A 25,792-nucleotide genomic window follows, 5' to 3' on the forward strand; every position below is an offset into this window, starting at 1 on the left:
CATACACCGGCTGCCACCAGCATTTGGGAAGTGACTCCCCCTTTCCAGGCTCCGGTGGCAACAGAAGATGCCGAGAACTTCAAGGCATGTGTTTCACTGTTACCCCTGCCTCTAAACATGCTGTCCATCTCCTAGAGGGTAAAAATAAAGCAGCATTGTTTAATTTCTGGAAAAAGCCAGATGACAGTGGAAGGGGTCAGAAATACGCATACCAGCCATCCCCGTCCCACTGTCTCAGCTGTTGCTTCCTGAGAGACACAGGCATGTGGTTGCTAAAAATACCCTGCAAAGAGAATACATTCTCTCTCCGATGGGAGAGTATAAATTAATCTGAGTCGTAACATATACAACAGCTTGTGGCTGGGAGAAACAATTCCAAACGTGGTTTTCGGACAGGGGTTTCCTAATGAAGCAGAAATCCCAGCCTTGTGCCTTCCCTGCGTAGGTCGGCGAGATTGTGCAGAGGATCTTCACCTCCAGCCTCTCCTGCTCCCACCCCCTCGCCCTCCTATGGGAAACGGTGCGGCTGGGGGTGGGGGGAGGCCAGCCCTTTTATAAGCGTGGTCTTGCTGCAGGGCGAAGCTGACAGGAGTGACGGGAGATTTGGCTCGCTCTGAGGCACCCACCTCCTGAGCCTTGGGGTCCCTGGGATGACCAGAGGGGGAATGGAGTCAGTCGAAGTGTTCACGTCTGAAGGCAAAGGCAGGGGTTTGAAAGCCCAGAAGGAATTCTTGCCTGGGGATGTCATCTTTGCGGAGCCAGCCTACGCAGCCGTGGTTTTTGACAGGTAAGAGAAAAGCACTTGTAAAACCCAGACCAAAAGTAATCTCGATGCAAAATTTCATCTGGCCGGGCGGGTGGAAGTTTGAAAGCGTCTGGACAACATCAGAGAAGGTTGCGAAGGGAAGTCAGAAGCACTTCTGTAAAGACACACTCCCAGCTTACAGTGAATGTGTTTCCCAGAGCTCAGATCAGCTTTTTTTACTTTGAATATGGCGCAATCTCTTTCCAGGATGCGATCTTGCAAGGTGCTGTCAGCTTTTACCAAATGCGGTGAAAATTCTGTGTATTCAGTGCCTCAGTGCCACCGGACCCACGTTACACTCTGTTGAGCTGCCAGGAGTTGGTGTAGTTCGGGCACAGCAATCTCAGACTGAGTTTGCTGGAGCCTCTGATGTATAATGAGTGATAAAAGTGTGCTCTGCTCCCGTGTGCCACCTCCCAGCTGTACATGCAGCTTCATCACCTGCTGCCTTCAAACTAGAAGCTCTTGGGGATCTGCCAGAGATGTTGTTTCTGTAAAGAGACTTTACATTTATAGCTAGCCGAGTTAACGGGAGACAAATTTCAGCTTTCACTCTTGCACAAGACTGGTTTTAAATTTTTGTTCACACTGATGTAGCCAGAAACTGAAATCTGGTGCAAAAGTGTTTTTCTTTTCTGCTGCTTGTTTCAAGGATGAACAACATTTGGTCAACCTGCACTGCCGGTGTGGCTGGTAGGTGCCCACTTCTGCCCTTCAAATCGGTGGAAGATTCACTTAAATACCTTGAAAGCTAAAAGACACAAAGAACCAATTTCTATGTTAATCTCCCGTGGGATAAATCTAGAATAAAGCCCCAGACATGAATGGAGTTTGTTCCGCCTTATAATGCTCTAACCAAGAACAGAATTTGGCCCAAACTTTTAAACTGAGGAGCTAGATATCAGATGAAGGGGAAATTTGTGAGCATTCTTCAAGGGTGATACGGTCAATCCCGAGACTGACTGGTTTTTGCCCCAAACTGCCAGTGACTTTAGTGAGTATTCTGCGCGCTGTACAGGGCGGTGAGTGATTCTGCCTAGCTGAGCTTTCCCTGACTGAATCGGCTCTGCTAATGAAGTCTGGGGCGCAAGCGGAGGTCATGCTGCTGTTTTAATCTTGGTCATCTTGTAGCTGAAGCTGATTTGTGCTCCTGTGTGAGCTGGCAGTAGCAGAGAATTGGGGATTAAATGGACAGAGCAGGAAATAAGTTTTCTTTTGTGTCTTTCATTCACTTTTTTCTTGCCCTTGTACTGTTAGTAGGTGAACATGTTTGTGAATCTTTACAGTAGCAAGCAATGACACTTTTTATTTTTTATTTTAATATGTCATTGCAAGAGCTCACATTAAAAATGTAATTTTTTAATTTTAAAATGTTACATTCTTCAGTTCTTAACCGTGAGTTCAATTACAGTAGTGAGTGACAAAACCATCTCTCCTTGACGTGTCCTTTCAGCCCTTGTACTTCAGTTTCACTTGTGTCACTAGCTGGAATCTTGCTGTGATACTGTGTTTGCTTTGGAAGTGCCTGTGGACAATTATTTCTCCCATATGCCTGATTAAAAATACTAATTATCTTTTAAACCATTGAAAACATTTTGCCTTTTGATTTCTGGTTGAGGTTTTTTTTTCTTCTGTGTGAAGTGTTGCGAGCATCATGCACAGAGTAGAGCAGCCCGTTAGATCACACTGAGCTGTAACTTCGCTGCATTTTCAAATGTCACTTGTGTAATGTGAGATGAGGGAAGGAACTCTCGTCACATCGGCTCTTGGGCTGCAGGCTGTGTCTTAGGGTTCGGTTTCCAACAGAAAAACTCGGGTGGGGAGAGATGTACTTCCCTCCCTCCCCAGGCTTTGTTTGGCTCGCAGAAGGCAGATCCAGGCGCTGAGCAGCAAGGGGGGTAAGGCAAACACATCCCTTGTCTGCAGCTGCAGGGGATGGGGATGGCTTCAGTCATTCTTATCTTTCTACTGCTTCTTCGTGCTGCTGTGCAATAATAAGCAGCTCTTACCCTCCCGTGGCACATTTAATCCCAAAGCACTTGGGTGAAATCCATCAGTGGTGAAACGCATTCCCAAAATTTCCGAAACAGGCGGTGCCAACTAAATGCTTGTTGGTTAGTGCTCGGCAGGGGATAGCCTGGGCCTGAGGTATAATGGAAACATGCATTTTTCTTGCGAAAACTTGGCCTGATGCTTTTCCTACACACACACACAGGGCTTTGGTTTTGAAGGTACCCTCTGCTGCTGTCCCAGGGTATTCAATTGCATAGACCCCTGCTGAATTGATTGCTATCAAGGAAGGGTAGCCTGGATCCTTGAAGAACCTGCAAGAATAAATCCACACTAGGCCATGGTGGCTGGTTTTGCCCTGAAAGAACTGCTGTTGTTTCTGCGTGGATGAAGAGTCCAATGAAGAGGCATGTCTTTTTCCATGCTCACAAAAAAGCATTTATAGGTCCTAAAATTGGTGTGGAGCCTACACTATTAAAAAGGGTCTCACCCCGCATTGGGACATTCAAAGTCCAGAGTCACTCATCTTAGTTCTACTCAACATCTTCATCTCTTGCTGAAAGCAGTGTACATGTGTACTATGGAAAGGGGATTCCAATATGAGTAAGTGGTGGGTTAATGGTTTTGTTGTCTCAGGTCCTACCAAATAGGTGACCAGGTTTTCCACAGAGCTCGGCTTTCTTTGTGTACAAAGGACATCCTAAAAGAACTAAAGTGCAGAGTACTTTGAAGAGTTGAGCTCATTCCTTTGGGAAGTCTGGTCCTAGTGTGGGTGTTGAGCCCATGAAATCCTGCCCCTGATTTTACTGTCGAAACCGACTGCTGTATGGATGTTCATTACACTACAGTGGCCCCCCTGCAGTCTTTGTGTGACTACATGTGATGTGGGAACACAGCAGGTGAAGCGAAGGTCTCTTTTCCAGTTTGGTAGGAGCAGCTCTTCAGAGACACAACACTGTTTGCTCGATGCGGCCGTACTGCAGGATGGAAAGCAGCTTGTGTTTGTGCGCGGGCACCAAGCTGTCAAGAGGTTGGAGGTGTTACTGTTCAGAAATGGGGGAGCCTCATAAAAGCTCATAATCATTTGACCTGGTGAAGAACATAATTCTGAAATGAAAAATTGGCATTATCTGCTATAGGTGTTAAACTTCAGATGCGTAAGTGGGAAACCCCTCCCTAGGGCTGTTGCATAGCAGAAACCTGCCTTTCATATTCTGAGAAACTATTGGAAGAACAAACCTCTTTGCCCCAACTGTACAGGGATCTAGGTAGCCTGAACAACTAATCTTGGCATCTGGTGTTAGGTGCTCACAGCAGAAATAGTGGATACACTATGCTTTGGGCTTAAATGATACAAAGGCCCTTCTCTATGTATTGATGTGAGGAACTGCTGAAGTAATTTGGACCTGAGGCTGTCACCCAGCTGCACTCTGTGAATGTCTGTCTTTCAGTAGGAGCCTAAATTTGAGGAGGTGTTGAGAATTTTATTTGGCCAGGAAAAGGAAAAATGTTTTCTTTGACAAAACTCTGAAATCAGCCATCATATTCTGAGCAAGGAAGACCCATCAATTTAACTGGACCAACCTACAGGGTGATGTGATGACTTGTCCAACAGTGTATGCTTTGGGACTCAGCTTGCAAATTAAGACACCCAAAACTAAGGTCTGTTTTAAGTGTCTGCAGAGAGCTAAGGGCAGGATTCAGTCACCATAGGTGTTTAGTGTCATTTGAGATGACCCAGGGTGTCTGAGACATCCTCTTAGGGCTGACAGGTACAAAACAGGATTTATGAGAATCAGGCCTCCTCTCAGGCCAGATGGGTGTCCCTGCAGAGCCTAAAATAACACTAGGCTCCTAGGTCCAGGCAAGTGAATCCAGCCCTAAGTGCCCGTTATAGTCAATGGAGCGCTGTGATGTACACTGAACACCTACCTTTCAGCTGAATGACTTTCCACGCCCCACTGAGTGTTTTGATGGGATCTCTACTTAGACGCTCAGGGTACAGATGAGCACATCTAAATCTGCAGACTGCATCCCATCCTGGAAGCCCCTGAAGGTCACAGGGACCCTGAAGATCCCTGAGGGTCCCTGAGTTCATTAAGGCTGGTGAGGGCTTGGACTCTTCAATCCAATGATGGTCATCTGAGCAGCAGTTTCTCGCTTGGTGCCAGGGACCTGCAGTCCAGGAACAGGTAAAACTCAAAGTGAAGCTAAGGAAGGTTCTTATAGACATCAGCCAGCTCATGGTTTCTTACATTTCAAGGCCAGGGTGTGACTCACAAGGCTAACCCTGCTCATTGCAGGGGGGGTGGACTAGATGACCTTTAAAGGTCCCTTCCAACCCAAACCATTCTCTGATTGTATGGTTCTGTAACCTTTTGCTTAACGCGGTGGTTACCTGGTGTTGACTCCTGTATCAAACCCGTTATTTCTATGTGAGCTAGAGCAGGCTGTTTAGGGAGACAGCGAATACTGGTTGAAAGCGAGTGCCGGTCTCAGTGTGAGCTCTGGTATTTTGCTGTTTGGATAAAGTGCAGACGCACTCTCTGATCTGTGTTTGAATCAACCTTGCTGTTACCAGCTGAAATAGCACTCAGAAAACACCAATGTCAGGCACACTTTGCCCTAAAATAGATGCAGAAGTTTGGAAATGTATCTTCTCAAGGGATTCTTTGCCTTTGTTGGGGTAACTTTTCGATTTGCAAAGCCCCTGTGCATTCCGTGTTGGCATTACCTCTCACTGAATCTTGCTCTAGTGCTCTGCTTACGTGCTGGGGTTTAATCCTTCCCTCCCTCTTCACCTTCTCTTTGAAGAGCTCAGGACTCCTTTCCTCACAGCCACCTTCAGGACGATGGCACTCCCTGAGCTCAAAGTACAGTATGTGACCTTCTCCTCTGGCAGGTCAGTTGGCTCTCAAGCCTGTAAGAGTTTACATTTCTTACGGGCACGGGTCTACTCGATATATCCCTGTCAACCTTCATTAAGAGAGGGTTTGCTCTTTAAGCAGTGGGGTTTGAGAGCCACTAGTTAAGGCAAACAGTGTCATGTGGTAGAAAGGCAAGATCACCTGAAGATCTGCTTGATGAGTGATTTGCAAATTGCTAAAAGCCTGAGATCACATGATTTTTTGCACTCCTTTTTGATGTATGAAGCAGGTCCAAAAGCATTTTCCAAGGGAAATGTGGGGAGCTCCGTTATTGTAGCTGGGATGACCTAGGGATATAAGAAATGCAACATTTTCTGTGACAGTATGACTCTGAAGAGATTATGGAACACATTCTTTGAGCTGATACCAATAAAAACTGAGAGCTAATGTGATCATATTCACATGGGTTAAAAATTTTCTGGGGTTTGATTTTTTTATTATTAACTCGTTTGTTCAGAAGCTTAAATAAAACCTGGGAGAAAACCTAGCTTTTTAGAAGAAAACCACACCCACACCTCTTTACAAAGAGGCTGAGAAAGCTTGTAATGAAAGACTGAAAATAAAATAGTCCAAAATAAGTCCTCCACTCAAGTCAGACAAACTAGGATGTGTCATCCCTGACATTTTAAAGATAAAAGTACTAAGCTCCAACGCCCTTTTAAAAGGAGCAAAGCTATTCTTGTGCTAATATTTCACCATTATAGGTATCCTCAGTAGAAGCTATTGAATACCTCCCTTTTCCTTTCACTGCTGAAAGGGTAGGTGCGTTTCCTTAGGCTGCTGGGTTTAATGAAATATTACAGCCCCTGCTTTGAAAGCTGAGTGGACTTTGCCTGCATCTTAGGCTATTCTTATGCTGTCCTCTGTAGGATGTTGAGGAGAGAGATGCCTAGCCAGTCGATAATAATTATGAAGCAGGTGGACTTAGGTGTAAGTTGGGTTATCTGTGTGTATCATCTATGATGTACAGAACAGAATAAACTCACATTAAATAGTTTGTGAGCCTCTCACCACGTTCACTAGCTGTTCAATGAAATCCTCGTCTGTTCCTTTGCACTATTGCCATCTCACATGACTTTTCCAGATCAGTGAAAGAGATGCTGTGGGTGCTGGATGGGAAATGGTTGGCAGATATTTGGGTTATGCATGTCTCAGAGATGAGGTTAATGTATTGCCTGTGGCAGTGCTCAGCCCTCTATTCTGGCAGGTCCAATAAATCTTAATCCATCTGAATCTGATCCAAGCAGTCACCAGAGCTATTTGCTTCTTCTGCTTTCAATGAGAGCTGTGCTTGTGGGAGCCATGGTTTGTTTGACAGTGCTCTGTCACCTCTTGCATTTGTTGGCTGGCACATTGAAGCATTGCTTTTGTGACTGTAGCTACATCCAGGTTTAGTAGTAGTTGTGCATCTCATCTACGTAACATCAGAGCTCGTCATGAGCCCCTCAGAGTTCAGCTCGGTGGACGCTTGGATGAGAGGCCAAGGAAACCTGAGAAAGTCATTAAATGAGTCAGTCAGTGGCACCTGCCCTCCAAGTCAGTCGTAAGTGCCTCACCTGGCAAGGCTTTGATGGGCTGGAGACATCACTGTGCTAAGGAAGATCCTGCTTTTGGGCAGGGTGAAAAACAGAAGTTCTCACTATGTGTGGAAGATGACAGTGGCTAGAGATCACCCCAGAGGCCATGGTGTACATAGACACAGCAGAAAGCAGTTTTATTGTCCCTGTGTTAAAGCAAGGGAAGCTGAGCATTCAGTCTCTGAGGGTTCAAACTCCAGGGCTCCTGGGTATGTGCCACACCAGAAGGTACCTACCCAGGTTTCTCTTCAGAGGCTTTCAGTGCTGCCTGGCTGTGCAGCATCCTGACCACAAAGGTAGGCTGCTCTCTCTACAGGGAGGAGAAGTCTGGGCTACCTGGAGCCATTTCACATTGTGTTAAACACTTTCTAGGCCAGACAGGTCTTCTAGAGAATGCTTTATAGACCGCTGATTTCCACAGGCTGAGAGACTTAAGTTCAACCTTAGGCTGCTCCCCCTGTCCTTTGGGGGACCTTAGCCATTGCAAAGGGGATGACTGTAGACCACTGCAAGCCTTTGGTGTCCTTGCTGTTGTCCACCTTCAGGACAGATGGTATCAGAGCCTGTTGTAAGGTCCAGCTCTGGGACCAAGAGAGAGCCCAACTTTGCCATCCCCATTTGGGCTGCCCGGCTCTGAGTGCCTCTGGGACAGCAGGAGTTTGCACAACTGCCTAGAGGCCCTGGGGGATTTAGGTGCTTGCAGGGTCAGGCAGTGCTCGAGCAATGTTTGTTGAAGATTTAGGCAACAGAACTGAAATACCTGTGTCTCCTGACTTTTTTTCTGTGCCAAGGCTTGAGCCCGAGCCTCTGGAGTCCTGGTAACGCACATTATCAATAAATCCAGTCTTCTTCGAAACCATTTCTGAGCAGGGAGGATCCTGCAAGGGTTTTGTGAGGAAGGTGGTATTTCTTATACCTACCAGTCAGATTACCTATGGGTAACTGTGTCTGCGGTTTCAACACCGCATGAACTGTTCCTTCACCTCCGAGGGAAGTGTCCTGTAACATTCCTGTAACCTTTTTTTTGTGCGTTTCTGCATCTCCTTGGAAACGAGAGCTTTCCAGGGCTGGCAGTAAGTTCCACCAGTTGTGTTTGCTTTGAAAACTCTGGACACCTTATGCAACAAATAGCAAAATGCGAAGCCAACATTTCAGTATTTTTCTGTTCTCAGGCAGAGAGCTGGGGGGAGACAAGCCTCTGCTTGAAGACTTGGGTTTTGCTACACCATATTCCTCTCCAACCTGTCACTCCTCTTTACAGGGAGACTTCTTTAACTGCCTTTTTGCTTTCTGACTGCCCCCTGAGCACGCAGGCGGCAGGAGGTAGCCCCATTCCCCGCATGAGCTATCTCCCCATGCTTCCTAGCACAATGTAACCACGTGGGTTTTATCAGCTCTCTGGCTCTGCTTTGCCTTACAAGGAGTGTAATCTCTCTTGCACCTCTCTACCCCCCTGACTTGACAGCTGACAGAGCACAGCCTTGCAATTCTCACCAACTCCCAACTCTTTCATTTGACTTAATGGAGCTGGCTGCATCCCCCTCCCTGGACACATGCTTCCCGCCCTGGGTGCTTGCCTTATGTCAGGCTCCCTCCAGCACTGCTCACTGTCATTTTCCAAACCTCATTTTCACACGTGGTTTTGTCTGCTGCGGGTCATCCTGCTTTAAGTCAATGGCCCTCTGCTTTAAATCAATGGCCCGCTTAATCCTGCGAGAGCCAAGACGCTGGGTGGATTGGGTCAGCAGCTCACACCATGCTGCCAGAGGAATGAAAGTGCATTTTAAATGTACTGTGATAGGTATAAATATACATATGTATGTGTATATATATATCTCTATCTCAGTGTAGTGGAGAGACAGGGCAGTCTTGGGGACTCTGGTGCTGTGGGCCTGATTCCCACCTGTGGCACATCCCCCTCATATGATCATCAATAAATTTTTATTTTCTTGTGCCTCTGTTTCCCCTCTATGAGCTGTGTGTGATGACAATGTTCCCTTGGTAATGAAGCCTTTGTGGTCAGTGAGCTTTTTGGAGTGAGGAGAACCTCCATCCTGGGAACCAGCAGTGTCTAAGTGATGGGAATTTAAATTCTCCCATACTGTTGAGCCTGGCTGGAGGCAGAGATGAAGTGGGCAGTTGCCTGGAGAAGCAGACAGCTGGGGACACCTAACCAGGCAGCAAAAAGCTTTCCCTAGCCGCAAGGGGAAAGTCGCAAAGTTGTTTGGGCAGGACACCAAAGTGTCTCCCCCTCCTTCCCAATGAAGGAGCAAACAGCTGGACATGTGAAACAGGCACACGGGGGAGGTTTCCTCTTGGTCTGGGGCCCTGGAGGCTCTCTCAGGGAGGATATCAGGTGAGGCTTCTTCATCAGTATCCTCTGATATATTCCCCCCGCCTCCCAGCCCTTGGTTATAGTTAAACAGCAAAGCCAGGAGCTTCAGCCAAATTCAGAGGATCTGTAGGCAAGTGAAGCTCTCAGCCTGGCTCTTTGCCTTCTGATTCTTCTTCGTGTTTGCCTGAGCCACAGACCCGTTAGGCATCTGCTTTCTGCTCAGCACCAGGGTGGCTGGTGCTTCAGCACGGGTCAGGCAGAAAACCAAAACAGACTGAAAATCCTGTTAACAGCGGTGATGCTGAGGAGGAGCAGATGAACTGCAGACAAGAGGGCTGAGAGCTGGGGCATGCTTCATTGCTGTCCTCCTTTAAACAAAATATTTGTCTCTTTGATGTAGCCAAACAGAAAGGCAACAGCACTGGACAAGTGCACAAGGATTAAGCTGGGTGGGACGTTTCTGCATCCTCCCAAAAAATCTTGAGGGTTCATCCTTAGTGGGTGTGGGGACACAAAAGCTGGCAGAACCCTTGCTGGGTGGAGCTGGCCCTTCACCAAGGTATGAGCCAATGGGTCCTTCTGTCCTTCCAGCTTGACACATGTCATCTGTCACACCTGCTTCAAACGGCAGGAGAAGCTCCACCGCTGCGGCCAGTGCAAGTTTGCCTACTACTGTGACCGGACCTGCCAGAGAGCGGCTTGGCTGAACCACAAAAATGAGTGCTCTGCCATCAAGAAGCACGGCAAGGCACCCACTGAAAACATCAGGTGAGAGCTGGCCTCAGGGGCTAAGCTGGGGGACAGTGGGAAAGGACAGGGCATCCCTCGGAGGGTGGTGAGGAAGAGCTGTGTGGCCTGATTTGGACAGGATGGAGGTGGGACATGGTTTGGGCAAGGCCAGGGGTATCCCTGAGCTGAGGGGATGGGGACCTGGAGGAACATCCAGGGTGTGAGGGAATTGTGCCTCTGTATTTTTTTTGGTGCTGGGCCCCAAAAACTCTACTACAGCTGAACACGGTGAGGCAAACCCGTCCGGGGTGGTTTAGGAGGTGTGGGAAAGTGGGGAGTAGGTGGAAACGTGGAAGAGAAGATGGGCTCTTCCGCAATTTGTCTACAGGGTACATTCGGATTCGCATCCTCTCCCTGTCGTAAGAAAAGGAGAGGAATCCTCAAGGAAATGAGAGCCATTCTGGAGGCCTGGGGACCTGGGTGGGGTGGGGGTGGGGGCGGTGGTGGTGGTCTGCAGCATTTCTCCAGATGAGAACATGGATGCTGGGGCAAAACCCTGCATCTTCCTTTCCTTCAAAAGCCCCTGGAGGGTGACCAGCCATCATCCATCCAATGCTGAGCCTGTCTTGGTCTGTCTGTCTGCACACAATTTCCCACCCATGGAATGAATTTCGATGGTCCTTTGGTCCCTATCCTGGCACTGGGTGGTGCTAATGCCTGGGACTCTCTCCTGTCCAGGCTGGCTGCCCGCATCATGTGGAAGATAGAGAGGGAAGGCAGTGGGCTGGCAGAGGGCTGCCTGGTCTCCATCGATGACCTGCAGAACCACGTGGACAGCTTTAGTGAGGAGGAGAAGAAGGAGCTCCGTGCCGACATGGAGAGCTTCCTTGAGTTTTGGCCACCCCAGAGCCAGCAGTTCGGCATGCAGTACATCTCCCACATATTCGGAGTGGTACGTTGGAGGGGTGGGATTGCAACTGGGGGACTACTTTTAATGCAGCTTCCTGGAGAGTTTCCAGCCAGCTGAGTTGAGGATGCCCGAGTTCATCCCTCTCTTGCCCTTAAGAGGCCATAGCAGTCGGAATAACCGAGACCAGCGTTTTCTGCAGACAGGTTGGATACTGCCTGTTCCCATCTGCATCGCTTCTGCACTGACACTGGGAAACTGAGGCATGGCAAGGGCAAGGTCTGAAACCTTTTATCTGTCTAAACATGCAGGCAAGTGTCTCACTCAACCGTAGGTGCTGCATTGTCATCACAAGTCTCACTGGGAATCTCTGCACCTGGTGGAGCTGAGAAAATATGTTTAAGTATATTTTTTAGTAAATATATGTAGAATATGTTTGAACGTAACAGAACTGCTTTAGTATGTGCATTAATGTCTATTATAGTGTGCATTAGATTTTTACATGTAATTATAAATATAAGTTATAAATATATATATATGTGAATATTATAAAAATAGGTAACATACACTAAATATGTTTAATAGTATCTATTCCTAACTTGTTAACTACAAATGTTTTTTTCTCACTGTAGCAGAGAGGGAAATTCCTAGAAGCCGGTTCAGGCTGAGCTGCTCTGCCTCCAGCCCTGGTACCTGTCGGTGTATCCCAGGCTGCAGTAACCCCTCAGCTAGCAACACTGCCCAAGGGGCCAGGGTGAGCTGAGATGCTCTGCTCGCACCTCTGCTGGTCCCTGGTGTGGCAGAGAAGTTGCCTTTGCCAGCCCCAGCACAGGGAGGGGACACAGCATCCTTTGGTACACACCCCGCAAAGAAAATCCAGTCCACGGGGTGCAGGGAGACCTATGTGCTAGTGACTGACATAACTTGCCCATGCAGAAGTAAGGAAGTACAGGTAAAGTACAGGATCAGATAAGAAAGGAAATAAAACTATTAACAGAGTAAAATAATCTTCTGAGTTAATTATTTCCTCTGGCATATCCTATTGCATTTTCTCTTTGAAAGGACTTCCTTTGTTTATGTTTGCAACTAAAAACTCTTCCATTTGTATGTGATAATAATCTACCTTATAGAAAAGTATAGTAACTCATTTTTGGTATATATGTCGTGCCAAAATAGTCATTCTGAAAATTGTTGAGACTCGTGACAAACAGTAGTAATAGGTTTTTATAGGCTCTGTGGGCCAGCCAGCAAATGTGACCAGGTTGAATGCAGCTCTCAAGGTTAATTTCTAACTGATACCTGCTTTAAAAAGAGTGAACTCTGCTCTCTGCCGATGCTCTGCTTGAACTGCCTCAAATTCATTTTCCTGTGACCTCTTTCTGAATTATTTGCAGGAAGTGAATGTAAGGAAACCAATGCATAGTCAAACCAAATTTGTCTTAAATATCCCCAGTGAATATTAACAGCGAATATTCTGCAGCATTTACTCAGCTCTGCTCTGGGTTGGTCCATCTGCATGACTCCTGCGTTGCTTCTCTTCTGATGCTTTATCCCAGCTACAGATGTTTCTGCGACTACCTGCTGCAATGATCTCTTGAGCACTCCTTTCTCCTTAAAGTTTGGAGATGGGATGCTGGAGATACACCTCTTCTAAAGCATCAGCAGGAATTGAGAAAGTAACTGAGTTCAGCTTTTACTCCTTTAATGCTTCTTCCTACCTATGTTTTGGGATTAGATCAGCTGCAACGGCTTTACCCTCAGTGACCAAAGAGGACTGCAGGCTGTTGGTGTGGGAATCTTCCCCAACCTCTGCCAGGCCAACCATGACTGCTGGCCCAACTGTACTGTCATCTTCAACAATGGCAAGTGAGTGGATTTCTTTCCTCAGACACAGAGGGGATGCATCCTAACGGGCAACTCAGCAGGCTGTGCTTAACCCCACAGTGTCAAATCCCTGCCCCAGAAAATCTACTGATTCTTTTTTCCTTCTCTAGCTCAGAAAAAAAAAAACAGGATTTTCTTTCTCAAGACGAACTGTTTTCTCTCTCTTTATTGTTATTTTAAAAATGATTGTCTGATGCACTAAATAAATATAGAAGATTTGACCCCAAATCCAGTGAACTAGCAAAGAATTTTTCCCTGGTTTCTGTGAATTTTGAAACCAGACTCAAACTAGGTAGATAAAGTACTAAGTAGATGCCTAGATCACCCCTTATATTGAGGCTTTATTTATAAACGGTTAAGGAACAATTACAGTTGATAAATTATTAAAGATTATGCCAAATCCACAGTCCAAGGGCTTCTCATAATTGAAGCTTACAATCAGCTGTGTATCACTACCTGTTGATGTGTTTATAAACATTCCTAACACAACCCTCATCTTTTTGAGAGTGTAACGTCTCTATTAATCACTGATTAACTCTTTAGCAGTGGGGTCTTAACGACAATTGCGACTGTTATCTGCAAACCCAGTCACACGGGAATGCAGGACGCCCCTAAGCCATTGGGCATTTCTCATTCCCACCCAAGTCCTGTAAGAAAACTGCGGGACATGTGAGATGGAAAGAGATTAAGTGGGAAATGCAGGGATGTTTCAACAGAGCTGGGAGTGGAGGCTGCTGCTCTTAGGGCTCGAGGCAGCCCGCGGGAGGGATGCTCTGCCCTTCCCAGCCTTCAGGCCGTAACAGGTATAAGCTGCTGCTGATCCAGCAAGTTGCAGGACATGCAAGACCTTAACTGTGGGAAACTGCTTGCCAAAAACTGCACAGCCACAGTATTTAATCGAAATTTTCCACTAAGATTGTAGAAATTCCCATGTTCACCAAACTTTAGTGCTATAAGTTAACCCCTCAACCTCCCCTTCTTTAGCTAACACATTGCTTGTGCACTCCAGTTACTGCTGCTGGTTTTACCTGGTGAAACTATACTGGTGTTTATCAAGCAGCTGGTAAGCGAGCAAAGAGAAAACAGAAATGCATTAGGCTGATTACCTTGGTGGGAAATAGGGTCTGAACCAAAGTCAGATTGGAGACTGTGCTCTGATATCTGATTGCCCTGGATCGGATCCGTAGTGGGATGATGGAGAGCATCTCCAACCAGCCTGGGAAGTGGAGGAGGTAACTGGCAGTGATAGCAACCCTGAAGCCTGAGTTTCTGGGTGGTAAGTAGAGGAATGACATATGGTTTGCCTGGCAGCTTCCACATTGATCCTTTTACTGACTTTAAACTTGATCATCTGGTTGTTGGCCAGGTAAATGATGAAGGTTTTCTTGTCTTTCTGTGGAAACCTGATGATAAGCCCTTGTTGTGGGAACTAAGCTCTCTGTGACGTCTCAAGGCACAATATGGGACTTAAGGACCCACTAAACTCGTTACACAGACCACAGTCCTCATTGCTGATATCCCAGTATGATTTTAATTTCAAGCTATGTTTTAGAGAGCATGACATTTCTGTGCAGGAGAACTAGCCCCCTTCTGCCTGCCAAACGTCAGAAGTGGGTTTTGCACACACCCTGTCCGAGAACACTCCTAAAATCACAGTGCCGGGACAGTTCTCTGCCAAATCCCCCGTGGCCCAGTGATGAGCAGTCAGGACAATCCCCTCGTGCCCTACGCCATGTACTCTTTTTTTTCCCTGTTGTACTCGTACCCATGTAAACTGCAGATGTTTGTTTTGTCTTTCAGTCATGAGGCTGTAAGATCAATGTTCCACACACAGATGAGGTGGGTCGGTCTTGAAAGCATCATCCTCCCTCCTTGCCCTGTATCCCTCATGCCCCGTGTTTAATGGAAAAGCTGCAAACAGCCCGAGGGACTCCCTTTGTTTGCAGAAAATTTCACTTTCCCCATTTTCTCAACTTCTACTCCTACCCTGTGTAAAGCCCCACTAAACCCAAACCTCACTTAACTCTGCACTTTGTAGTAAATTAAAATGATAGCGGTAATACTGTGACTGTCTCCCCCACTGCAAATTCCCTCTCTGCCTTCTCACCCTCTTCCTTGGTTTCCTCCCTGTCACTATTCCTCCCTCCACTTCTCATTTCTCCTCCCCTGACTGTGGCAAGAGCATGAAAGTCAGAACAAGGTCTTGCTAATCTTGTACAGCCCAAAATAAACCCTTGCGTATTAGGAGATGAGAAATGAATGCATTACTGACATACTAAATAGTCCACGTTTCTTCTGCAACAAACGGTGCCCGTTGAATGCATTGCCTACAGTAGCAGTATGTGAGATGTAGGTCTCATCCTTTTTTATCATAATACCTGAATAATGGTTTACTTTTTAATGATGCCACTGTTACCTGATCCAAAATTAAAAAATAATGAAAATATAGGCAAAAGAAAAAAGTTCTCTGCTTAGCTTGCTGCACTTGGTATATTGTAGTCAGTCCTGTTAAAGGGACACTGTTGTCTTTAAACTTCAATTTCAAGCAAACATGCAATTTCCTCAAATAAGACATAAAATACTTTTGAAATGCTCTTCTTCACTATTGACTCTTACTCGGTGCATTATAGATAGGAACCTAAAAAGGGGCAAAAGCGTTTCATTTCTGATTAAAGTTACTCTTTTGGGGTAATTTGAATTTTGAGCTATCAGGCACTCACTGTGCCTGTGCCTGCATCTTTCAAGGTTCTTGGTTTTCGGGCAGGCACTGAGGAAAGAGCACAGGACAAGCTTGATGGGGTGCTCTCGGCTGACGGTGTCTCTCTGTAGCATTTAAAATACACCATGTGTTTCCAGGCTTATCCCAAATACTACCAATCCCCTCCACACAAGGGTTGGCTGCTTAAAATATACCAATGGTGCTTAGGCTATCAGGGGCATCATAAAAGTCACAAGCTTGATTTTGCTTCTCTGGTTGCATGACTCACTTTAACGAGGAACACGTTAAGTGTGAAGAGGAATGTTTAGATGTGTAAGCCTTTCTGATGGGAATTGCTCTTTTTCATGCACTTTCTCCTAGAGTAGTGGGTTGCACCTTTCTCTGGCTGGCGTTTACCCATGGTTATGACGTAACTAATAGCTGCCCTTCATGATGATGGCATGTTTAGTGATAAATTTTGGGTGAAATATGCTGTTGATATGATCTAACACCCGGAGAAGGTCAAGACCAGCCTCGGAGAGTAGTTTTCACAGCAGCTTTTAGCATAGCTGAAAGGCTCAGAGCTACGCCCTTGGTGCTGAGACCTTATGATGAGAATTACAAGGGAATTACAAGGGAATTACAATCCCTTTGCAGAGATATGATCACACAGAAAAAGTCATGTCCTGCCCAGAAGACTTATTTTTAATGCACCTGGTGAGACCTTTGGTCCTATGGTACCTACACCTTTGGTGAGAACTTCACTGGGTCTCATCTAAAGCACCTTGTATTCAGGCGGCAGCCAGAAGGTTCCCCCCAGGTCCACCTTGTAGCACGTGTGTACGTCAAGTACACTGTTGAGCTCAGCAGGAGAATGAACAAGGCATGCTGCCCACGGTGAGGGAGTCCCAGCACTGATGTTACCACGCGGCAGTGTGACGGTAGGGTGGGAGGTCAGACCATGGGAATGGCTTCATTTTGGTAACCAGGAAGTACGCCTACCTGCAAAAATGTGTTTAACCAACTAACTGGTCTGAGTGGAGAGCCCAAGGTCACCAGTCTTGAGTGTGGAGAATTATTTCTAACCATGGGTAGAATCGTTAGTAGAAGGAGGAGTAGATGGTTACAGAAGCACCACCTTGCAGTTGATATTTAATGGAGCTTTTTCCCACTCTGGCCAAATTCTTCAGCCAGTTGTGCCTGTCAAGTCCCCATGACTGAGAGAGCGGAGTAACTGGGAGATTTAGTGTGTGGAGTGAACAAGAAGGGAATAGTTTTGAGTGTCTGTGTTATTTAAGACCTTTTGCAGGGAAAGACATCAGAGAAAGGCAGGTGCAAAGATCTGGCTCTCCAAAAGCCTGTCATCAAGGATTGGCTGTGGATTTTGGTTTAGTAACAGAAACTGGCGATTTCCTTGTGTTTAATATTAGCAATACCAGATCAAATGGGCTATATAAAAAATAGACTATTTCCAGAGAATTGTTTCCGAGCCTTTATGTAGAGATGCATGAACAAGGTGAGGGCATCTCTTACCCAGCACCCAGAGGGAATGAGTCTTAACTTTTCAGAGTGAAAACGATACCGATAGCAGCACGGCTCGGATCTGGGAGTCTAGCCAGGGAGGTGTGGGTAGCATGCAAAGCAGTACTTAAAAAAAGACCCGAAGTCCAAACTCAGCATTTTGCAAGGCTTGTTGGGTATTTCTGATCTCAGGGCTTTCTTCTGGCGAGATCCCCTGTGACATAATAAAAGTTCAGCCCCCATACGGATAAAGTAATGGAGCCATAACCTGTTTCTAGCTCAGACACTTACCTGTCCCTGACAGACTTGCAGAGGGGCAGGAGATACTGGTGTGACCATGGTTTTACTCTGTATTTAGTTAACCAGACTGCTACCCATCTCTGCATTGCCCCCCTGAAGAGCTAAAGCCGTACCTTAAGGCAAAGGCTCACCTCTGCATGGCAGGGGCAGGTCACAGGATTTGTCCCTGGTGGCACTATGGCTGCACCTTTGCTTCTGCTGCTTCTCCAAGCCCAAGTCTCATCTATCTTTGCACCCAGGATCGAGCTGCGGGCACTGAGCAAGATTTCTCCAGGGGATGAGCTGACTGTTTCCTACGTGGATTTCCTCAACGTGAGCGAGGAGCGGCGGAAGCAGCTGAAGAAGCAATATTACTTCGACTGCGCCTGCGAGCACTGCAAGAAACACATCAAGGACGACCTGATGCTGGCAGTGAAGGAGGGGCAAAGCAAGGTATGGCTTGTCCTGCTGTGTCCAAACCCAGAGGCGGCTTTGTCTCCTCCACCAAGGCATCTGTGTGAGCCTGTGACTGTGGTTCCTCAGCCCAGGGACACTCTCAGTAGGAAGAGTCAGAGTTTGGCGGAAGCCTGACTAGTGCCGATGTAAAAAATGAGAACAGAACTGAACCTTGATTGAGCACACCACCAATTCAAGCCCACCACGCTAGGCCAGTTTAATCCATACTATGCAACATAAGCGCAGGTTTTAATGTTAAAAAGCCCACGAAAGTCGCCTTTAACTCTAACCTAAAAGTCCGTCAACAGGCAGAACGCTAAAATATTGCAAAATTAGGTCTAGAGCTGAGAAAAATGCTGGCATTTAGATTGTGGGTTTTTTAAGGAACTGAAAGGGAATCAATTTTTGAACAGCAGAAAGGAAAATGTGTTGCAGGTGATTCATGGTGACAGGACTAACCAGTGCTGCTGAAGCTGTACGGTTTGTAAAATGTGTACCATCACACTGGCCCCAGGAAGGTGGGAAGCCTGAACTTCCAGATCCTCCTTGCAAAGGGCTGTCACAGGGAGTTTGTACCATCACTTGACATTTGTGCATGGTTGCTGTGGGCAGACTGACTGTGAAGAATTAACATATTTGACTGATCATTTATAAGTAATTCGTGTTTTCCTTGGAGGTCTCACAAGACATCGAGTGGGAGAGTGTAAAGCTGTGTCTTTCCGTCAGCAGTAGGATGTGTTGTTTGGCCAGTGGCTCCAGATTATGAGCATGCTGGTAGCTCTAAGAGTTTCTTTTTGGTTCCTCTGCCCAAGGATATAATTACTCATCTTTTTTGTGCTCTGTGGTGGTGTTAGCTTAGGGGGGTTCTGCTGCTGCAAGCTTTACGAAGTGTCTGAGGGAAGGCAAAGCAAGGCAGGGCAATTTAACGTGTTATTGAGTCATTGAGCTGCACTATTGAGCAGTCATGTGATGAATCAGACAGCACAGCTCAGGGGCTGATGTGGGGCAGGACCAAATAGCGTCGGTGGGATGAGGAACTGTGACCTCAGACCAGCACTGCCACCAGGAAAGGCCCAGCAAGCTGCACCTTCCTGGGAAGGAGTACAAAACCCTCAGCCTTCAGCTCAGCAGTTACCAGAAAGCCAAGCTCAGTCCTATGACTCTTCTTTCGTATAGGTGGCAGTCAGGAAAGGCTGGGTGTTGCAAGAGTATAAATCTCTCCTTGAAATAGGTTTGGGGAGACTGGATCGAACTGCTGTCAGGGAGTTCCCATGGGAGATAAAACTTAGGACTAGAGGAGACCCTTTGCTTGCTGGGTCAAATTCTCGTCTAGTGCAAAAGACCCTGCTATATAATCCTGATACTAAATTATCAAGCTTCACCTTAAAGCTAATCCTGACTATTGAAATTCCTGACTTCAATGTAAAGCTGTCCCAGAGCTCTGATGCAGAAGCATTTTTGTCTGACTTTCTGTAGAAGTATTTCCGAATACCTCCTTGACCGGACAGCATAAAAAAACCTCAGCTCTCATTCAACACCTGCTATCAAGCCTTGACCAAGCAGTGCAGCGCAGCATCCCCTTTTCAGAGCGTTAGAGGTGCTCAGCAGCACACAGCGGGAAGACATGCACTTTTGGGTAGATGTCCTCCACAATCTGAAGTGCTCGGATAGAAAAAACCTGTAACTATGCAAGGTCCATGATTTCAGCTATTAAAAATACACCCCATCCACAGACAATAAGTGTCCAGACTGACCTCACCCGCAGAGCACGTCTGCTCGCTGCCAGCTGTATCGCATTTTCTGAATTCAGGCTCGCTTGCCTGAGAGCAGCAACGCTCACAGCTGCGTGGAAAAAGTGCTATGAATATATGCAAGATTGACAGCTTACATCCTCAACAGCCGCTCTGACCTCCAGTCCTTCATCCCTTTCAAATACTGCCAAAGCTCCCATTGTTTATAATGGCAACGGACTGAGTGGTCTAGTAAATGCAAGAGAGGATTTTTATTAGACAAAGCCACTGTGGAAATGCTGTTTAAAGTACCTATTCTGGGAGTCTTTACTCAGACAGCGTAGCGATGTGATTTGCACTGACGTTAACGTTGCCTTTGAACATGCTCTGCACGCTGGGACACCCTGTGTACCACTCAAACAGCTGCCAAAATCTGATCAGCTATGATAGCTTCGGTCTAATAATATAGAATAATAAATCATAACACATACATATGTATCTGTAAATGGGTGGGGGTATATGGCTCTGAAAAGCTACTGGTTCTCCTTCCATACTAAGCTTTCAAGAGCTTTTCCCAACTAGATGAATTTCACAGGTTCCTCCAAAATCTGGTTGACCAGATTTGGTAAAATGGTGGTAAAATGACAATGGGACAGTCCTATGGTCCTGACTGCAAATCTTTGCATCCTTCATTGCAACGTTGATTCTCTGCTTTTGATCTGCACCCAGAGGTCCTTCCTGGCTGCTGGGCACATGCCTGTGCTCTGCCTCGACTGTGTGTCTCCAGACCAGACGCTTCCTGCAAGCTCCTGGGGGCACACAGTTGTGGGCTGATCTCCCATTTCCCATTTATGAAAAGGACGGTCGCGATGCGAGAAGCATCCCTTCAGCCAGGGTATTTTGGCATGTGCCAGGCCGTGCATTTTCCTCACTGGTTTTCCTAACATTGTCCCCAGCCCTCTGCAGAGACGGTGAAGGATGTCATCCAGTTCTCCAAGGACACGCTGGAGAAGATCAACAAGGCCCGCATGGAGGGTCTTTACCACGAAGTGAGTCCTGGTGCTTTTGCTCTCTTGCTGTATACGCACTGCCAGGGAAAGCAGGTTTAGTCCCTCCCTACGTCAGCGATTTAAGGGTGAAACAAACCCACATTGCTCTAACCTGAATATCCCCAGGTGCTTCCTGCCCTCTTGGCAGCTCAAATTGCAAAAGCTGACACTGGTTTCTGCCCTCTGTAAAGCACGGCCATGTCCGAGACAACATACCAGACTGATTTCTTTTGTAGTGGTGATACAAGGAGACTCAGGTGACTTCCAGCACCTCTGATTGACACAGGTGTTGAACCAAGGGCCTCCTGGCCAAAAAACATGAAACACGGGGCAAGTGTAACGAGTCAGCTCTGCCAAGTAGCCTCACAGAAAGGAGGACAGTGAGTTTGGGAGAGGGACAGCATAGTCAGGAGACTTTCCACGTGTGTTTGCCTGTGTTGATCTCCTCTTCACCTCCTGGCTTCTGCGTGTTGCTCATTTGTCAGGTGCTGAGGCTGGGTGTGTGGTGTGGGAGACCCATGTCCCACCTGGACACAAGGGCAAAGGGTGAGACAGTTCAAGTCACTTCTTCCTTTCTCCCTCTTTTGCTGACCCAGGAAGTATTTAATTGTCCTCTTAGAGTGTAACAGCTTCAGAAAAACACTCCAGGTTGAGCAACAGCCTCTGGTTTTGAACTTACTATGGGAAAAGGCTGAAGCCCCCCAGAGCAGAAATCTGAGCATTGGGTCACGGCTAGGTGCAGCATATTTCATCCAGCAGGGATGAGCAGACAGGCATGGGACAGTGCAGCTCCATGTCTCCAGGCCCATGGGGTCATTAAAAGCACCACATCAAGAGCTTGTAGGAGGTTGGATGGATGGTGTTGGGGTATAAGAGTCCTGTAGGCACTTGGTATCTGACAAAACCCAACCTCCTGGGGTCGTTCTTCTCCTGCATAGTAGACATCACTTTTTCCTCACCAACTTTATGAATGTAACCCTGGGAGAGAAAGCTTTGAGCACCAATCATTTTGCTAGGCTGGTGTTTCTAATCCTATCTTCCCCACCTTCATGGAGGCTGATCTGGCCTCTAGGGCTGGTATGGACCATGCAACCCACAGGGCCTTGGTGTGGCAGCTTTGGGGCCAAAGGTGCTCTGACTTGCCCGTCCTCTCCCTGCTTCCTCTGGGCGCAGGTCGTGAAGCTGTGCCGTGAGTGCCTGAAGAAACAGGAGCCTGTGCTGGGGGACACGAACATCTACCTCCTGAGGATCCTCAGCATCGCCTCTGAGGTGCTCTCCTACCTCCAGATGTTTGAGGAAGCAGCTGACTATGCCAAGAGGATGGTGGACGGCTACCTGTATGTCTGTGCCCTGTGTTTGGCAGTTCTCTGTGGTTATGCAGCGTTAGGCAGTGTGTTACAGGAATAATTTTCTTAGTCTGCTCCCATCACAGCAGCGGTGCTGGCTGACCTGATTGTATCACCAGATAGAGACAGACCCCCTCTTAAATGCATGAGAGCTCCCAAACACCTTGATTGACTAAACTGTAACTGGCAAATGGTTTGGATACAGCTTCCATAGCCTTTTTGTTTTGTCTCAGAAGCATTTCAGGGCTGCCCTGGCAGCAAGACACAGAGCCTGGATGCAGGACAGAGAGGCTGTCACTGCAGGAGATGGTCTGTTCCCCTGCACCCTGCAGGAAGGAGAAGTTGCAGAGGAAAGAGAAACCATGTCAAATGGCTGTCACTCAAGATAACCTTTCACTTTTGAATGATACACGGATTTTTGTCTTGGCTAATTAGCATACACAAGTCCTGTGGTAAAAGCTCAGTGAGAATAAAGAAATTCAGGCTTGGTTTGCATAGGTCCACAGCAAACCTCACAGTAAAAGTGATGTGATTTATTATTACAGAGGTTTTATTGCAGGACTGATGAGTATTAAATAGTAAAAAAAAAAAAAAAAAAAAAAAAAAGTAACGGAAACCTTAGAGAAGAGAGAAAAGCCTATTTCATCATCTCATTCACCATTCTGCTGAGAGCATCTCAGACCCTTTATTTGTCTTTTTGGTCAGTTCTACCCCAAAAGGCCTGTGGTATTTTGTTCTTTTTTCAAAAGGGTGACAGAGTCACCTCCCTGGCTTGCAGGTCTGACAAGACTTGTCGCTGAGCCGATTGAATGACACAGAGGAAACAGTTTCCCCTCCCTCTACCTCAATTTTCAGTCCAGAGTAATGACGGCAGTAATTTCCTTCCTTGCTTTAAGATCTGCCAATTCAATATGCCAAATAAGCTCTTGAAGGGAGATTTTCAGCCAAGTCCAAGCAGCTTCTAACTCTGCCTCAGCTTCTGAAGTTGGATGCAGAGGCCAGGTTTCATTTTTCCCACCTCGGGTACTGACCGTAGGGGAGTGATCTAACAGCCCCTGGAGACAGGGATGCATCTCCAGGGAATGAGATGAACATTTCTGGAGTTTCTGGAACCACTTGTTTCTCTCTTTGAATGAGAAGCTGGTGGTTGTTGCATTCTCAATTTAGGTGCTGCATTAAGTGTCTGAAGTTAGGTTGGTGCCATCTGGGCTGTAGGGTCAGATCTGGGTTTTCTTTGTGCCAAAATAATGTGGAATGACAGAACTTGGCACTCTCCAGCCCAGGTGTCCAAGTTTCCCTATTCGCAGGTTGTTCATCATCTTTCAAATCAACTCATGTCCTCGTATAACTTGTGTCCTCGTGTAACTCGTGCCTGCCCCTTTCTAAGCAGGGCTGCATGTTTCAGTGGTGCCGAATGCAACAGGCCCTTCTCTTGAGTAAACAGTTTGCTCTTTGGCAAAGAAAGACAAACGTTTGGGAACCCAAATTTCTCCTGAACTAAAATTACTCAATATTTTTCCAGGAAAATATACCATCCCAACAACGCGCAGCTGGGGATGGCCGTGATGCGGGCAGGAGTGACTCACTGGCATGCTGGTCTCATTGAAGCTGGGCATGGCTTGATCTGTAAAGCCTATGCCATTCTCCTGATAACCCATGGACCTTCCCATCCAATTACCAAAGACCTGGAGGTAGGTGTCATCTCCCGTGCTGTCTCTGCCGTCTGTCTGGGCAAAATTACATTCAAGGTGTAGAAACAACCCATCTGTAAGAGCTGAGAGACGTATCAATTACTGACTGCTTCTTACTAGTGCTGTGGTTTTCTCTAGATTATGCTACAGTTCGTCGGGAAATGTGTGTCCCTTCCTATGGGAAATTTTCATCCCTGAAAAATAGCAATGAAAAAAAAATCCTGCACCAGGACATACATTAAAATGGCCACTGAACCCCTGAATCTCTTTTGAAACTGCTGTGCCCAAGGACAGAGCCTCCCATTCTTCAAACAGCCTGATTTTGCTGCTCTTGGATGGATGGCATTACAATTTGACTATATCAAATTACGTAATGGTGGAAGTCCCCAGTATTTTCGATACTGATGTCCATTCTTCTTTATTTACCATTCCCCAGGCCTTCTAAGCTGCAATGTATTTTTTCCTCAGGTGACTGATAGGTGTATTTCCTAGCTTAGAGTCGAGAACTGCAGATCCCAGGGAATGACATCTACTCAGATATGATGAACCATTTACAATTGCATCTGGGGATCTATCATTTCTTTAGCCTTTAACTCACCTGATGTGACCTGTTGGCTTCACAGCATTCTCCTTTATTACCCCAAAAAATTACGCAGTACCAAATGAAGTCCTTTATTGATATCTTAGTCCTTGTTATAGCAGAGCTATAACCTTTATTAGTGCAATTTTATATCATCATAAAAATGAGTATCTAGTACCTAAAGCCATCCTGTCTGTCGACTGTTTCCCTATATATAGCAGAGGGCAAGACCCTGGCACCTCCATTTCTGTATTTCCCTTCCCACTTACTTGAGGAGGAAAATAGTGGACATATGGCACATGCTTATCTCTGTGCTCCTAAACCAGGGGTTGAATAAACTCACAGGCAGGTGTAAAAAGATTTCCTAAAATCCCTTCTGAGCCTCTGCTATAATGCAGCATTAGGAATGACTCTGCCCGTGGTGAATCCTGGGATGCAGGGGGTGCAACTGTGATGTGGGCAAAGAGAGGATGAGCATCCCTCTCCTCCTCCCACAGGAGGTGACACCCCCACCCTGGTTATGGGTCACACCAAGGGTCAGGCCCAGGGCGCGGATGGAAAGTGCGCTCGCTCCTCTGTGCATTACCTCTAGGTCCTGCATCAGGTTTGGGAGCGTGAGGCTTCCCAGCAGCCTCTGGAAGAGCTGGGTGCAGGAAGGGCTGACACCTTCTTCGCCTTCACAGTACACAGGCAAGCAGGTTTGAGAAAGTGACTGGATATCTGTGTCCAGACAGCTTTGGTACTGCTGGTGGGACACCTAGAGTGAGGTGTATCAGTTATTACATGGCCTAGGACATCCCTAAAGGTAGGTCCACATTTTTAGGCAGTGTGTTATTCACTTGCTTCAAGATCTTCTGTGTCACAGGTTTTGTAACCTGGTGTGTCCCTCAGGTCATGCGTGTCCAGACAGAGATGGAGCTGCGCATGTTCCAGCAGAATGAGTTCATGTATTACAAGATGAGAGAAGCTGCCCTCAAAAACCAAAAGATTCAAGTCATGCCTGAACCCAGCAACGAGACTTCACCGAGCCTCTTCCACAAGAAGGAATAAAACCTGAGCTTGACACAAATTGGTGCCTGTGGGATAACCTCCAAACATTGTGAATGTGATATAGAAACGTGCTATATCCATAAGGATTGTTTCCAGTGGCACCAGTCTGACAGCACGGACCTGCTGGTGGAAAGGCCTGAAAAATCTTCTGAGGGCTAAAAGCAGAAGAGATCTTGGCAGAAACAACACCCATTTTCTACCACTAGCATTAAAAATCA

General features: G+C 46.7%; 1 protein-coding gene across 2 annotated transcripts; it reads left to right on the top strand.

The window, feature by feature from the left end:
* The first annotated feature begins 650 nt into the window (after positions 1 to 650).
* SMYD1 (SET and MYND domain containing 1) lies at positions 651 to 25,574 on the top strand. 2 transcript variants are annotated; one of them, XM_009953586.2, is made up of 10 exons: positions 651 to 787; positions 10,246 to 10,422; positions 11,122 to 11,335; positions 13,026 to 13,156; positions 14,975 to 15,013; positions 17,933 to 18,125; positions 20,815 to 20,907; positions 22,081 to 22,244; positions 23,776 to 23,944; positions 25,416 to 25,574. In XM_009953586.2, exons 1-10 carry the CDS (start codon positions 651 to 653, stop codon positions 25,572 to 25,574), a joined length of 1,476 nt encoding a protein of 491 aa, XP_009951888.2. The 2 variants fall into 2 exon arrangements, with proteins under 2 accessions (XP_009951888.2, XP_009951889.2); XM_009953587.2 differs by lacking the exon at positions 14,975 to 15,013.
* The last annotated feature ends 218 nt before the right edge of the window (positions 25,575 to 25,792 follow it).

Source organism: Leptosomus discolor, chromosome 4 (assembly GCF_034619465.1).
Source record: "Leptosomus discolor isolate bLepDis1 chromosome 4, bLepDis1.hap2, whole genome shotgun sequence".
Lineage (NCBI taxonomy): Eukaryota > Metazoa > Chordata > Aves > Leptosomiformes > Leptosomidae > Leptosomus > Leptosomus discolor.

What these genes read in the sequence shown, in the direction of transcription:
- SMYD1 (XM_009953586.2), top strand. Translation starts at nt 651, where the DNA reads ATGACCAGAGGGGGAATGGAGTCAGTCGAAGTGTTCACGTCTGAAGGC. An exon ending in GCACCCACTGAAAACATCAG is followed by an intron (nt 10,423 to 11,121) that starts GTGAGAGCTGGC and finishes TCTCCTGTCCAG; the next exon opens with GCTGGCTGCCCGCATCATGT. An exon ending in AGGATGGTGGACGGCTACCT is followed by an intron (nt 22,245 to 23,775) that starts GTATGTCTGTGC and finishes ATATTTTTCCAG; the next exon opens with GAAAATATACCATCCCAACA.